We start from the raw sequence: 17,028 nt of genomic DNA, 5'->3' as shown, positions 1-17,028 counted from the left end.
CTCCTCAGAGCCTTCCTCACCTCATCCTTTCTAATCTTTGCTACTTCCTGCTCTACAATATTCACCTCTTCCCCCCTTCTTTCCCTCTCATTTTCCTCATTCATTAGTTCATCAAAATACTCCTTCCATCTTCTCTGCACACTCTCCTCACTTGTTAGCACCTTTCCATCTCTGTCTTTAATCGCCCTTATCTGTTACACATCCTTCCCATCTCTGTCTCGCTAATCTGTACAAGTCCTTCTCGCCTTCCCTCCTGTCTAACCTGGCATACAACTCATCATATGCTTTCTGTTTGGCCATTGCCACCTCCTTCTTCACTTTACGCTGCGATTTCTTGTAATCCTGTCTACTGTCTTCAGTCCTTTCTACGTCCCACTTCTTTTTAGCTAGCCTCTTCCTCTGAATGCTGTCCTGTACTTCCTCATTCCACCACGTTTCCTTATCTTCTTTCCTCCTTCCAGTTACCATGCTTTCCTGAACTGTTGCTTTTATTCAGACATTTTAGTCACTCTCTCCAAGTACAACAAAGAAACAGATGACATGTATTCTAGCGCCCTTGCAGAAATATTTCCCTGATGCGTCTGCATGAAATTTAAACTCTCTCTGGCTGTTTTTGAGAAAATCTATGTGCTTTCACACAAAGCTGGAATGGCAATATTATTTCCTGTTCCCATCTTTATGCATTTATTTATATCAATTTATTTACATACCCAAGAAACAGATTAAAATTATATATTTTGTAGACTGGACAGGATTATTTTTGATTCCACATCAATGAGGGTTTGGGCAATACCTTTGGAATTTGAGGGTTGTCAAATGACAGTGGTTAAAATGGTCAATATGTATCAGTTCCACAGGTCAGTGGAAGAGTTATTCCTGTGACTCAAACGTATGTAATACATGAGTCATAAACTGGGGCTACCCCACCCTTTGGAAAATGTAACTTCAGTTTAGGTTACATAAATGTAGCTGGCCTGATAAATATACTTTCAGAGAATAATGCTGGTTCTGTGAAATCCCATTTGAGTTTTCTAGTGCTTTACATATGATTTCAATTGTGGAATTGAGTTTATTCTAACTCATATATTTATATTAAAATCATCCTTCCTCAAATTAATTAATTATACCTACTATCAACTATTATGTGAAGATTCCATGGCAGGATTGGGTAAAAAATTTCTTAAGGCACATACCTGCATTGGTGTCACAGCCATCACGTCATGGACCTGATACCAAAAAAGATGTAAAACTTATTTTATGCTACATTTTAAATATTTTAAACAAAATAATACTGGGGACAGGCAACAACGAATAATGTATTCTACAGTGCTATTGTCATGTTTTAGTAACAGTTCATCTTTTCACAACATTTAGACACTACATTTAAAAATTTCATACACTTATTTCAGATTTAAATGACTGAATCTGTCCTTCCTACATAAATAAGGACATGAGGCAAACAATTAGAAACCTCTCATTAACTATGGTCAGTCCTAAAACACAACCTGGTTAACACTTCTGTGACACTGACAAAAGAAATAAAACTAATATGTAAAACCCACATTAGTCACAATTTAGCTTCACTCTCCTGTCAGACTGCTGAAGTGCTCAGAATACGTTTCTTTGGTAGTTAACATTTTTGAGATCATCATATGTAAATTTATTTGCACAACATGCTGTCTGGAACCTTGTCTTGATATGAAAAGTATTACTACTTGACAATTACTAGCATAAAACTTTCTAGCTTGTATATTACCATTACTTGACAACATTCTGCATTAAAAAGTCTGAGTGTTTTTCCTGGCAAAATAATGTTGCACAGACACCAATGACAGAGCAAAAATTTAAGATTTTGAAACTTACCTGAACAGAAGGTGTTTCTGAAAATCGCTTCTCACATTTTTCGTGATGCCTTCTCAATGTCCGCATTCTCTGTTTAAATCTCTGCAGGGCCATGCTATTTGTTTCCATCGACGCAGTTTTCTCATTGCTGCGCAGTGCACTTCTCCAAGCATGGGGGATGGGCAGGTTAACGGGGCAGCAGACCTGCAGGTGCAGGGGGGAGTGGCCCCTCCTCTTGATGGCCCATTAATTAAGGCTGAGCTGAAGGCAGCAAGGACACCACAATATTCTGCACTTCTCAGCTCTCACTCGTTGGCCTATTTTACAGGCCAGAATGTAGAAAATAAGGTATTAAAAGTAAAAGAAACCGAATCTTTCAGATTAAATATAATATTGGTTTACAGTTATCGAGGTATCGTGTACTTTACTTGGTGCAGCTGCTAAAAGTAGAGTTAATTCCAGTTACTCTGCGTAGGGCAAGGCAGTTGAATTCCTCTCAATAAATTCTTATCTTTGCCTTTCTCCAGAGCCATTTTTTCCTATAGGCTATATAAGCAAGGCCATAGAGCCCTGCACTTTTTTTTTCTTTTTTAAGGGAAATCATCCTGGTCCAGTCATTATTCCAGTGCAGGGCTTCAGACTGCGAGTGATCAGTTAAATTTTACGACCAGATTTATTTAAGGTGCAGCTGAATTCATTTCAAAGGCAGCACTTGGTGTGACTACTCAATTAATGGGGGTTAAAAAACAGCAGCTGTCCTAACGTCACTGTAGAAATTATAGGACAGATACAAAAGACAGATGCCAAGCACATAAGCAAACCATCTCCATCATGCTGTCATAGCAACATTAGTCCACAAGGCCATCACTTTCCTTCTCATGGAACAGACAGACTTTCTATCTGTTAAATACTAACTGTGAGATGTGAGACGTGTCCTGGTCGTGCTTTTAATCCTTCAAGTCTATTGTTGCCCTCTGGTGTATTTAGTGAAGTGTAATCTCCACAGACAACTGTTTGAATCACACAAATTCCTGTTATGTACACCTTGCAAACTTTATACTGGTATCTGCTATGACTGATCCAGGTGCTTGTGTCACTCTGAGGTTTCTGGTTCCACTTCCCCCCACCGTCTATAGCAAGCTAGGGAAATGAATAAAATTAATAAATCCATACATTAAAACATTGCAGATTTCAATGTAGATTACATGAAAACAATTTTTGTACAGTAGGCCAACATTTATCCTGTCAGTCAGCCTGGTGAAGACAGTTTATCCAGTGTCACCAGTATGAAATGTTGGTGTGGAGCCCTGTTCTTGCTTTGGATAATGTTATTAGGCTTTTTATATCATATTGGATTCAGTTTATCTAGAGTAATGCTAGCTAATTGTCTTCTGAAATCTAAAGGTAGGCAATATGATCTCAAATACAGTAATAGTATCTGCCAAGCTGTGTGGATTGAAATAATATGATAAAAGCACCTTGTTGGTATTTACATAAAGATATTCAACATTGCCCTATTGCAGGGGTGTCAAACTCAATTGCACAGGGGGCCAAAACTCAAAGCACACTTTAGGTCGCGGGCCATACAGGATAAAAATTTATTAAACAAACTAACACTGAACGTTTTTTTTAACATAAATATGAATCGAAACAGACAGGATACAATATTATTCCAAAATAAATAAACTTGAACTTAAAATCAGCAACCGTATTTCTGCTAAGGCTTACATTTGCAAACACCTGCTTTTTGTCTGGACACAAGACGTCGCACACTTTCATCATGCAGCTCTTGTTGGGTAAAATGATTAACAAAGTTATACTCTAGGATTGGTTCTAACATTTGATTGAAGTAAGTACTTATTTAGTAGAAGATTGACACCATGACTGTTGTTCATTTAGAAAATAAGTTGCTGTATGGACACTGAAAACTTTGTGTGATATTGCAGGCTCTTGAGATTAAAAGTCTGGTGCACTGAGTAACTTTCCCAGGTCTAATCATCCCACAGGCTTTCATTAGATTTGTTGCCTTTTCTACAAGAGTTCATTATTCCCTCTGAGCTTTGAAGCCAGGGGAGTTAGGGTTTGATAAGATACTAAGATTTACACCAAGGTTATAGTCAGATATTGGTCTAGAAGAAACAGCTGCCTGGTAAAATAGCTATTTTCATACACACACACACACACAGGCAGTGCTAGGTTTTCCTCCCTCTCTAGGAAAACTGTCTTTCTTGATTGGAGCAGAAGGGGCCTTGGGAAATGGACAGATGGACCAATGGAACAGCACGAGAGGCACCAGATCAACCCACATTGCACATTTCAAAAATTGTATAAGAGATTGGGTTTCAGGCAGGTAGGTGTTCCCTCTTGTCCTGAAGACGAGCTGAACGGTTTTGCTGTTTAGGGTCAGGGCTTCAGATAGAGACGGAACCCAGAGCTCTGTAAATTGCTTTATTCGATAGTCTATTCAATTGTGATAATAAATGTTTAAAATTGATACTTGACTCCGATTATTCTTCATAAAAGAACACGCTGCAGCCCCAACTCACCTTATCTGATGTCCCCTGTCCTTCTCTAGCATCCACATCCAGATCATGTCTCTCTGCACTTGTTCACGTGGTTATCTGTTGACAGACTCCTCTCCTCATCCATAACGCATCACAAATAACATTCTGCTGAGCTGACACGTTAGTAACTCTCCCACTTCAATTCCTCTGATCTGTCTCTACACTTTGCTGGTAATAATGTTGTTTCACTAACATTATTTCAACTCGACTGGCCTCACACTTCACTTCCTGTCTTTAACCTTTTTTTTACAACGGCGACAGATGTGTTTAATTAATCACTAACTGCCTTTATTCATTAGAGCAGAAGGGACCTTGGGAATGGATGGATGGACCAATGGAACAGCATGAGAGGCACCAGATCAACCTACTTTTACACATTTCAAAAATTGTATTAAAGATTGGGTTTCAGGAAGAAAGGCGTTCCTCTGTCCTGAAGGCAGACTGAACGGTTTTGCTGTTGATGGTCAGGGCTTCAGATAGAGACGGAACCGAGTGCTCTGTAAATTGCTTTATTCGATAGTCTATTCAATTGTGATAATAAATGTTTAAAAGTGATACTTGACTCATAAAAGAATACGCTGCATTCTTCAGAAACTCTCCCTTGGTAAATGGCTGGGTTCATTTAGCTATCTCCTCTGCCACAATAAAACTTGCTTTCACAGCAGCTTCACTGTGTGATTTCGCTTTGGTGAAAACATCTGCTGTGACGTCAGATTCCTCTTCAACTCCTCTACCTTCTGTAGCTTCTGCTCTGCATTCACTTTTTCAGCTTGTTACAGGTCACTGTGCACCAAGACAACCAGACACAGGGACAGTTTCTTCCCCCAGGCTGTCACTCTGATGAACACTTAACCAATGACAGTATGATTGGACAATAACCCTCAGTGCAATACCTGTAAATATACCTCGTACAGATTATACAGACTCATACAGGTCTCTAGTTCTTAAGTACTCTGTTTTATCCCTATTTACGTCATCTTAATGAACATTCCTTTGTTGTCTGCATTGTTTACTGTCTGTTTAAACTGCTTATTTTGCATTGTTTGCACTGTTTGTTGATGTTGATGTTAATACTGCTATTTTGTTATATTACACAGCCTTATGCTGGTTTACTGTTTGCACATTGAGAGCCAATGTACCAGAGTCAAATTCCTCGTGTGTCCATCACACCTGGCCAATAAAGCAGATTCTGATTCTGATTCTCTTCCTCAGCCAGAGCATCGTTCCCACCTGGTTTAAGCCCACGACCATCTCCCTTCCCAAGAAGAGCCCGGTCACCTGCCTGAACGACTACAGGTCAGTGGCACTCACCTCAATTATTATGAAGTGTTTTGAGAGAGTGGTGCTGGCCCGCATTCAGAGCAGTATACCGGACACCCTGGACCCCCTGCAGTATGCCTACCGGCCGAAAGGGGGGGGGGGGGTCAGTGTGAGGGCCCACAGATGATAAGAGCCTGGCTGGAGATGTGTGGTTCTCCATGGGTGAAGCAGAGTGCAGTATGGCCTGTTTGGGACTTAGAAAAATTAATGACCTGTGGTCCTGGTAATCAATATTGGGACTTGGAAAAATTTCTGTGTAGTACCAGAGGCATGAAACTCCATTTGGAGTAGCAGGGGCACGAAGTTATGGCCGGGCAGTTTTGAATTGTGTAACCTGGGGGGGCAGTGCTTAAGTGTGGGTACACAGGTTCAACCGGTGCGCCCGGGTGCCTGGAGCTCTGGGTCACCGATAGAGCTAGCCGGTTCCTTTCCCCCAACTATAGAGCTCCATTCCCGTGGTACTTCCTGGTGATAACAAAGCATAGAGTCCCTGGGGCTTTTGTTCAGACTATTTATATGTAAATATAAATGTATAGTCCACATAGGTTCAGGTCAACAGCTTTTTTTTTTTCCTTTTGTCAGTTTTCTTTCAGTAAAAATCTAAAAAAGGGTCAATTTGACCTGGTCGCAACACAAGGGTTAAATTTGATTGTATTTTAATTGTATTATAAAAATAGTATATGGTATGCATCTCTGCATTTAAAACAGGGTAGTTTTGCAGACATCTAAACTTTAGGTTTTTTCAATCTTACATGTCACTTGCTAAGTTTGCTTAACACCAGTAACACTGAAAGCAATGCTTGTCAAAGTCCTCTAATCTTGATTTACCTATTTTAATTCACCCACTCCATTGATAGAAGCTTGATAAACAATTTAGCACACAAAATTAGTCACAACTGGCTATATTTTTACAACATAAATTAAAAATGAACTACAACAATTTCCTTTTTTGAGACATGATGGAGTTGTGGACATTATTCTTTAAATCTTTCCAGTTGCAACTGCCCAGTGCTGGCTCTGCTTCAAGTGCCTTGAGGTAGACCTCTTTACCAGGAAGTCTTTGCATAGTGATGTTTGTTTTTGCTGAGTAACTGTAGGTCCACAGCTGAAATAGAAATGACAAATGTGATAGACATTCTCAATACTGTTAAATCAAAAATTTATCTGGTGATCTAATTTGTAATGTGTTGTTAATCCACATCTACTGTAATTAATACTACTCAAGTCTGAGAACTGAGCAGTACCTGTTAAAATCTTTGAATCTTTTTTTTTTACTTTGCCATTTCTATTGAGCAGATAACCAAACTCAAGTATCATAGTGCTGTTTTGAGGTATATTTGTGTTTCACTACACTTCAGATGGAAATATTATACTTTGTACTCCACTATGTTTATCTGACAGTTGTAGATACTATTCACTTTGCAGAATCAGATTTTTACATACAGAAGAGTATGATCAACTTCTCAAATATGCTTTATATAGTAGATTAAACTCTCCATCTAATAATTTTAAATGTTATTGTTTAAACAGCAGTTAAAATAAGAAAACCACAGCCCATGAACATGACATCTGTACAAAATTAGAAATGTGTATATAGCCTAATATGCAGGTGAAAGTAATTCAAAAATAAGTTGGTGTTTAACATTTGAATCCTGAATGGGTATATTTGCTAATGTGACATTTTCTGGGTTAAGTTTGCAGAGGGTCAATAAGTTTAAATCCCTTAGTTTTGGACAACCCAAGTCTAAACAGGGAACAGTAAGGCAAAATCTGACATTGTGAAATCACTCCCTATTCACTTCGGTATATCCTAATGTGCAGTAAATAGTTAACTCAGAAGTGATCAAAAAATGAGATTTTGGACACTAACTAATCATCAGCATTTTGTGTCATCACTAACAGCTATAGAAGTTTTCCCTCTAAAATGAGGAGTGTTGCATTGTGGGATTGTTGGCAGATAGTAATATACATGCCATGTTGCACTACTTTTATGATTTTTTTGAGTGCAATGTGGTGCACTCATTTACACACACAGCTTTAAAAACACCACAACATGACATGGAAAGCAGGGAGTAATTTCGGACATGGCCTTAAACGCCCATTTATGCCAATGCGAACAGACAAAATATTATCTAAGAGTAACACAATACAATTCATTAGGTACAAATGGTAACATGTCCTGCAATATGCCATAAAATCTGATTCAACAGCTCATAAACACTTTCAACAGAAACTGACCATTATCACCATCAGCGTCCTCAGTCCCATCCTCTTCACCCATGACTGTGTCACCTCCCACAAGGATAACATCATCCTAAAGTTCGTGGACAACAGGTCGCATCACTGACGAAGCAGCCTAGAGGAGGGAGGTGGCCAGTCTGGTGTCATGGTGCAAGGACAATAACCTCACCCTCAACACGGACAAGACAAAGAAGATGATAGTGGACATGAGGAAGGAGAGGAGATCTCATCAGCCACTGTTCATCTGGGAGCTCGAAATGGATAGGGTGAGCAGCTTCAAATACCTGGGCGTCCACATCAGTGAGGACCTCGCTTGGACAAATAACACCACACAGCTGGTCAAGAAGGCCCAACGGCGGCTCTACTTCTTGAGGAGGCTGAGGAGGTTTGACATGTTGCCTAGGATCCTTTGCAACTTCTACAGCTGCATCACTGAGAGCATCTTGACCAGCAGCATCACTGTCTGGTATGGCAGCACTACTGCTATGGACCGCAAGCGCCTGCAGAGAGTGGTAAAGACTGGGGTGAAGATCACCAGGACTCCACTACCCTCTCTGCAGAGCATCTACCACCACAGGGTGTGCAGGAAAGCTGCCTCCATCCTCAAAGATCCCACCCACCCCCAGCATGGACTGTTCACCTCCCTAACCTCTGGCTGGAGGTTCAGAAGTGTGAAATGCAGGACCTCCAGACTGAAAAACTCTTTCTTTCCCTCTGCCATCAGACTCCTAAACAGCTAACAGGAGTTTATTACCAGGAAATACTTCATGTAATTCCACCTGTACTCTTTACATGCTCAGTTGCACATACATAATTGCACACTCACTGCTGACTATTGCACATACAGCTCCTCAGGAGCATACATAATCTCTTATTGTGTGCTTATTAGATTTTGTATTATATTTCTTTTCTCTCACTGTTTAAAGTGCCTTTAGATTTGTGCTACTATTTATCTATTTTTCACTTGTGTTGTTTGGCATTCAGTGTGAACAGCAAAGTATGAATTTCATTGTGCAGGAAAACACGTTTCCTTACTGTGCATGTGACAATAAACACTTTGAACCTTGAACCATCATGAACGGAGGATTTTTGCAGGACTGTGATAGTTTGTAGTAGATTTTTTTTCTTGGTGTACCTAATGAATTGACAACTGAGTGTAAGTATAGGATCGGTGACCTTGTCCCACTTACTAATTACCGTTTGTTTTAATGCATTTGTTACTCAGTATTTCCTCTCTGAGAAGTCATGACTGCTTTTCACTCAGGTGTTATGTCCTGATATCAGTGTATGTAGGATACATGAGATGATGGCTTATAGAGGCATGACTCTGCAAATATGTACAGATAATTAATGGGCCAATCTGCTGCCTACTGTCTGTTGTCAAAGGTGACAGAGTACATGATTCTGCCTTTGTAGCCAGAGGCTCTTCTATAAAGGTCCACGTTACAGACCTTCTTGTCAATGACACAACACTTGTTTCAAGACTTCTGACTGGCCACTGAGTGTAAAACTGCCCAGTGATCCAGTCCCATATTTGGGAGGTGAAGGCACTGCCACTAATATATTTGAACACTGCAGTAGCGCAGTCTGCTATAACTGAACATTACTGTTCACACGTGACTGTTTCAGACTGTCCTCATCTCAGCCATGGCCCCAGGGGACAGACCTATGAGACACCCCAGAACTAAATATTTATTTTCTGTGTTGCCATTGTGCACGTTTGCCGTAGTTTTGTCTCTTTGTCAGGTTCCGCATAATTGTAACAGTTTTATTGACTTTCCAACAAGAAGTGTTAATAGTCACTTGAAATACAGCATACGACACATTGGGCCCCTGGGCCTGTGGAGGCACCTTCAGTTGCCAGTCTGAATTTAAAGGCTGAAAAAAAGCCTTAAGCAACACCGGTACAATTTGCATAAATGTGTTTTTATAATGAGGAGGCTGCAGCAGTTTGGATCAGGCTGAACTGGATTTCAAATATCCAGGTGAAGGATGTGAAAACACTGCAAGTATCTAGGAGTGGCAGCATTGAGGTCTCATGATACTAACTCTGCTCTGAGCAGTGTTTGTATCCTTTCAGGTGTAATTTTAGCCCATTCCTCGTGGCCTACTTGTTCCAAGTTTACCAGATTACTTGGCTGTCTGCTATGTACAGCCCTCTTCAAATCGATCAACAGGTTTTCAATGATTATGTAACTGAAAGAGGTGCTGGGAAACTTGCTTGGGAGCTACATAATAAAAACAAACAGAATCAGATTAACCATAGAAAATATAATAATCTGACTTTATTGACCCTGGTGGGAAAATCAGAAATTATCCCCTACATAATTCAAATTATAAGCATATATAGTAGTTAAAATTAAGTCCACATTTGCCAGCTGCAACCTTAAATGTCATATACACATAATGCATCAATAATTATAATCCATTAATACACATTAATGTGAAGTATGTTATTCTGCATAGCAAGCACTTTTACTTTAAGTATATTTTGATGCCAGTGCTTTTGCACTTTTAGTTAAGTAACATTTTGAATGCAGGACTTTTACTTGTAACTGAGTATTTTTACACTGTGCTATTGCTACTTTTATTTAAGTAAGCAATTTAAGTACTTCGTCCACTACTGTCTGTAGATACTTATTCCCACAGCAAATATATTCCCAGTGTGACAGTCAGTGAGACAGCCAATAAATGCAGCTTCATTATGGTAATAAAGTTCAGTTTTTTAATCAGTTTGAACTTCTCATTTTAGAGGTGGTGCCTCTTTTGTTTTTTTCCAATACAAAGCCTGACAGCAGCACTTTTTTAGTAAATAAAAACATACAATTTCACTGTTTAGTGCTGAAAAATGAGCTGCAAAATGAGCTTCTGATTTTGATTCTGCAAAACCTTAGTAAATGTTCCTCTTTGTGTCCACATGTTCATACATATCATGACAAGGCAAACAGAAATCCATATATATGCAGACTCTAGGCTAAGACTAAATTGCCCGAGGTGTGAATGTGTGTGTGGTTGGTTGTCTACGTGTCAGCCCTGTGATAGACTGGCGACCTGTCCAGGGTGTACACCGCCTCTCACCCAATGTCAGCTGGGATTGGCTGTGCCCTCCTCGAATTAGCGATATAGATAATGGATGGATATAGGCTAAGTCATTGCTCATCACTGCCCATGGCACAACAGTGTGTGGTCGAAAATGTGCCATCTTCTGCACCTAACTACACAGAACAATGGTGTCTCCATGGGCAGATTGGGCTATACTTCTACATCACTGTAGCAAGGACAAAAACCCCTTGCAAGCATTTATCATTTATATTGTATATTATATGAATAATTATCAATATTGATCTTTTTGCCATTCTTTTTTTCTTTCTTTCTTATCCTGGCAGAAGTGAGCTTCATAAATGTTTTTGGACCTCACTGGCTTTGGACAGATATTATGTTGCACTTCTGTCCTCACATAAAAGCAATTTACCTACATTTAAAATATTAAAAATGGTGCATAACACAAACACTGTTAAGTATGAGATATAATACTGGTTATACTCATATAAAGAACATTCATACATGCAGTTTACACATAAAAAACCCCACAACTGTTGCATATTATATTGGAAATCAAGCTCGTCTTTGGTGGCACAGTGGTAAGAAGTTTCACCTGCAGTAAGGTTCAAATCCACAGGAGTTCACACCTTCTCCCTGTTCAATGGTAAATAGCGGTTCTGGATTTCTGACTTGTCATATGCAGATGGGGTTTACTCATTTTCACTGAATTGTAGATGTTCTGTTTTTCCCTGAGCACTTTAAGGACATCTCATACTGTACATGTTGGCAAATACAGTAGGTTGTTTTAGGTATTTGAACACAAAAAAAACAATGCTGTTTTGCTCATCAGTGCACTGTCACAACTTTTATATGTTAGTGCTGTGATTTTGTTTAAAATGGTCTTCCCTCTAGTGGTAAAATCATTTAATGCAGCTTAAAGAAAAAACTGACAGCTTCTCCTCAGCATTATTTATAGTGCCATTTGTGCAGAGAATTATGTAATGACTGCAGCCTCAGTAAATCTGGATAAATGTGATGTGATGGATGTTTTAATGATTTTGCATGACCTGCATATGAAACACAGTCAGTGGGATTTTTCCTGTGTTAGAAGCTGTGTTCTACTGGTTCAAGTTTATCATTTGTGCCTTTTATACCATATAGTATTAGGGCAGTTTAAGAAAATACAGTATAAACATGTTATAAATGACAATAAGGAGTCTGACTTTGTTCAAGTTGAACCATCCACAAAACTTTACAGGTTGAAGCTCAGACAGAATTGTGCAGGTTTTTATGACCTTGAAAAGCTTGCAGAACAATTGAAACGTAAGGTTCATAAAATCCTTACTATATAACATACCATATATATCTTTTGGGAAGTGCCAAGTCACAGCATGGGGAATCTCAACAGTCATATATTAGTAGTAAACAGAACACTAGACCAGTGATTGACAGCCATCACCATGCACTGGAGGTTCAGTTTTTCAAACTGGAGCTGGAGAAAGCAAGTGCTGACAAACCAATGGGAGAAAAGTTAGCAAACATGTTACATTTTCACAAATCATACCAATGTGTGAGCAAAGTGACAACAACTTCAGCGTGTAAAGGACTGTACCTCGTTCAGACTGTTTCATAAACTCATACAGCACACATACATCAGCACTCTGCTGCTAGTTTTATAAAATGGCAAAACGGCCTGAGACTTGATCTGATCAAATCATTTCTCACTCAAGTTTTTGGTTTTGTAAACAGTAACATTCAATAAGCACATTACAGACAGCCTGAAGAATATTAGCATCACTAGTTGCAGTGTTTCTTGTCACAAGATCATAGGAAACAAAAGATTAACATGATCAGTTAGTTAAAATAAAAACACCCGTCTACAGTATGAATGGATGAGTCACAGGTTGATTCATTTTGTGTTTGAGTAAATGTGTCAAACAGCACTACCTCCCTGTGCCTAAAGCTATGCCTGTAAACATTTCACCTTTATTTCTTTGTCTTTACATTCCTTGCTTGCTCAGATGTACTGCAGTAACTCATTACTTAAATAAATCAACAAATTAGTACACTTAATAACACTGAATACATTCAAGTACATCAGTTCATCGACACTGGAATGCAAGTAGGTTCTGCTTTTACAGCTTGCACCAGTCTACAGTGTGTAGGCTATGTTACATGCACAGCATATATTCAGTCACCACATGCACCTCAACAATCTCTGCATTGTTAATTTGCAGTGAAGAGCAAACTGGATCCGATGTTTTTGTGATTTGAACTGTCATGGAGCTCCCAGGTAATCTCACCTCCTGCTTTACTCCCCAGGTCACACGCTGCCCACATCTGCAGCAGCTGTGAGCTCACTGGTGACTGCATGTATCTGAGGTGACATGGGTTGCCTGAAAGTCATTTCAAGTCTTCAGAGGGTGTGGTTCACTCATAGCGCAGTGAGTGTGCGGAACAGCTGAGTGAGGCAGAAGACTGAGGCGGTAAGTGCGGTGCACTGTTTGGCCAGCAGCTTGGTGCTCAGGTCCTGGCAGCTGCGCTTGCTGCTGACTCGCTCTGCTGCCAGACAGAAGTCCCTGAATGAGCGGGCCACATCTGCCAGACCAGCAACTACCTCTGTGTTCCTCTGGTCACATCTGTCACAGCCAGAGAACCAGAGGCATATGACAGCTAACCCCACCAGGGTCTGGAAACTGTCGGCCAGGGAGTAAAGCATTTCCTCTGGGCTCTGTCCAATCCCCACTATCTTCTGGCAGCCTGACATCAGTCGTCGTGCCTCGATCTGGAGCACCCGCTTATTCTCTGTAAAGTGGGCAGGGCAAGTGTCCCTTGGGTGGCGACCTCCATGACCTATCACAGATTGGTCAGCACCACTACTTTCTAAAATTGAAAGTAACTGATCCACATCTACACGGAGCACTTGGAAACCTGCTGGGGGTTCTGGGTAGTGCTGCTGTCCTAGCTGACTGATGGTGTCCTTGTGCATTTGAGACAGGAAACAGTCGGAGGTGTCAGACAATGGTGAGAGGAGAGGGCTTAGCTCAGAGGTACAGGATGAGAAAAGGAGGGAGCGTGGGAAGGAGGGAGAGTGGGTTGTGGAGGTAGGGAGAAATGAGGGGACAGGTGGAGAGGTAATGAGAGGAATACTGGTTCCTGAAGTCTGAGTTGCATCACTACTCTGTGTGCGGCAAGAGAACTCATAGATTGTCAGTTCATCGTCAAAGCTGTCTCCCCCACTGAAGCAGTTGGTGTAGACAGCTGGGCAACCACAAGCATCCAGTGGTACCTGGACCCCCTCCACAACTGGCTCACATCCAGATGCTAGTACTGAACTGCAGCCAAGCTGAGACTTCAAGTGTGAAGCAGTCCCAGCTTCAGCTGTAGTCTTTGTCTGGGATGGACCCTCACAGATGGTAAACACCCTGCAGCCTGAAGAAAGTGTTTCTGGTGAGTTTGAATTCTGCTCTGAAGGTCTACAAAGACCTATCAAAGGCCTGTCGCTACTGGTCCATCTTGCTTTCTGTGATTGATTATAAAAAGGCAGTCCTGGCCCATTTAGATTCTGAGTGGTCACCACTACTGGAGGAGGAATGAAAAGTGACTGATTGCTCATTTTATAATCTGGAATGTCATCACCTGGGGCTGTGACCACTGTTGATTCTGGAGAATCTATTATAGGACCGGGAGTGTTTATCTTCAGGCCTGAAATATCCCTTTGCATGCTGTTCACTATGGAGGCTGGAGGCACTGTTATTGGTCCTGGTGTGTTCTTGATAGGTCCAGAGTGTAGAAGCTGATTTTGGTGTTGGGATTTAGGCTCAGCTTGGACAGGAAATGCAGAACTAACTTCCTTCACTTCTGACCCTTTGTGAAAACTAATTGCCGAAGTTGTCACCACAAAACACTCCTCATCCACCTCTGATCCAGTAACTGTTGTATCCGAATCATCTGACTCCACTGATTCAGCAGTTGTGCCCTTTTCAGAATCCACTGTTTGTGTGGCATCATGCACGTCTAGAACTTTGATGGTGATCTGTATGTTGTCCCTATTGTTGTCCTCAAAAGGACTGTGGGGCACATTATCCACACCAGTTCCATTGAGAGTTTCATGGGAGCGTGATAAATAAAGAGGCAGGTTTTGGATCTTCTCCCTAAGTGTAGAGGCAGATAATCGGCCCATAATGCACGGGGAACAGGTCTGGAAGAGGAAGTGACTTGGAGAAGGAGGCTGTTTGGAGAGATTGTGGATACCTGTTACTAAGCTAGGACTAGCTAAACTATCCTTAGGTTCAACACTTGGCATGGTGGATTCACTTCTGGCTTTGTCCACGTTTTTATTTGAGCATAAAGTGTTTTCATGTGCAGCCTCACTTTTCAATCTAGGATCTGGATTAAATGTTGGAGATGTGATGCTTGTTGCAGCTCCAAGCTTTGCAGTAACAGAGTTTATTGCATGTCTGTAATCAAAATTAACAGAATGGATTCTTGTAGGAACTTCAGTGTCGGGAGGAGACTTAATACTCATCTGTGATTCATCTTTACCAACTGTGACTGAATCAGCTTGGATGCTATGCTTTGTAGCCAAAGTCCAGTCATCTTTCTTGTCAGTGGAACTAGAATTTAAGGAATTACACACCTCATCATCCTCAAAAACATCATCTGAATTAGTGCTGTCAGTAACATCATCACTAGTAGTCACAGCAGAACTAACAACACCCGTGGCGTCTTCATCATTAGCATTGGCTGCCACATCTAAATGTAATTGTGATTCATTAATGCAATTTTGTTTGCTAAATAGCATCTCCTCAGAATTAGATAAAGACATTTTGGTCAAAATTTCCATGTTGTCGCAGCCGTTCTCTTTGTGAGGAACTGGTATTGGAGGCAGAGGGGATGAAGGTGGAGGGGCTGGTGGTGCAGATGACAGAAGGTTTGACTTGTCACACACACCATCAAGAATAGGATCCTCTTCATATGAGTTTAGCTCTTGGGTAAATAAATTAAATCGCAAAGAGCCACTGCTACCTGTTTTATCCACGCCTATCAAACATGTGGGCATCATGTTGGCCTCTGGCTGCCTTTCAGTACCAAGGAGTGGTCTCTGTGAACTGTAACCTGTCACCCCTTCTATCCTCTCTTCTTGAGTGTCTTCCCCTTTATCTTCCTCAGTGACCTCTGGTAAAAACATACGACTTGTAAACGGCCCATCTCTAGACACACCTGCTGTCTCCTCCTTCTCCACCTCTTTACCCTCACCCATGCCCTCTTGTCCCTCCCTTTCCTCTTTTCTGTCACCGCACTGATCAGCACTCTCCTTCCCATCTGGATCTACACGGCAGCGGACAATGGTGATGGCAGGACAAACTGCCATCACCAGATCTGTGACTGATTTGGATTCCATTGTGTCAGGTTCCATCTCCATTTCTTGCTTCCTGCTCTTGGCGGGGACCTGTGGGTCTCTAGTCTGCCCATGAGACCCACAGCCAGAAGGTGAGCCTGGGCCATGAGAGTGGAGTTTTGACAGGATGGGTTTTAATTCGAGTTGGGCAGGTTCCCCTTCGGAGTGAGTTAGAGAGGAGACAGTAGGGCTGGGATTCTGAGTCTGATCTGAAGGTTCGGGATCTGAACCGAGCATTTGGGCATCACTGACTTGTGCCAAGAAGTTTTTATGAAGCCTTTTGGAAACCAGGCTCCGCTTTGATTCTGAATCTGGTTCTGGATACGACACCATAGAGGTGTAATTAGTTTCCATGAAGGAACGTCGCTTACGAGATCTTTTTCTGAGCTGAAACAATGTTTCTCTGCCTCTTCCTTCCTCATCTCCTTTTCTGTCTTTGTCTCTATGTGTCATAGAGACTTTGATGTCACTGAGGCTGATTGTACTGAGGAAGTCCAGTTTCATCTCTGTGGAAATATCTACAAGGTAGTAAAAAAAAGAACTCAGTAAAAGGTTTTTAAAACTAGAAAACTACAAAGTTCCTCCTGTTCTCTGTGTACAGTACACAGAAAGAGAAGA

The 17,028-nt window shown here is 41.0% G+C and overlaps 1 protein-coding gene across 1 annotated transcript in view; it reads right to left on the bottom strand.

Moving 5' to 3' along the window:
• Positions 1 to 11,453: 11,453 nt before the first annotated feature.
• Positions 11,454 to 17,028, bottom strand: part of frmpd1a (FERM and PDZ domain containing 1a) — a 59,347-nt gene continuing 53,772 nt past the window's right edge. Inside the window, exon 16 of the mRNA XM_020596302.1 lies at positions 11,454 to 16,928. Within this exon, the coding sequence (XP_020451958.1) occupies positions 13,444 to 16,928 (3,485 nt within the window). The 3' untranslated portion in view covers positions 11,454 to 13,443. The remainder of the gene's footprint in view (positions 16,929 to 17,028) is intronic.

The sequence above is a fragment of the Monopterus albus genome, unplaced genomic scaffold (assembly GCF_001952655.1).
Source record: "Monopterus albus unplaced genomic scaffold, M_albus_1.0 scaffold29.1, whole genome shotgun sequence".
Lineage (NCBI taxonomy): Eukaryota > Metazoa > Chordata > Actinopteri > Synbranchiformes > Synbranchidae > Monopterus > Monopterus albus.
Note: the sequence above shows the minus strand (reverse complement) of the source record. Positions and strands in the feature narration are given on the sequence as shown.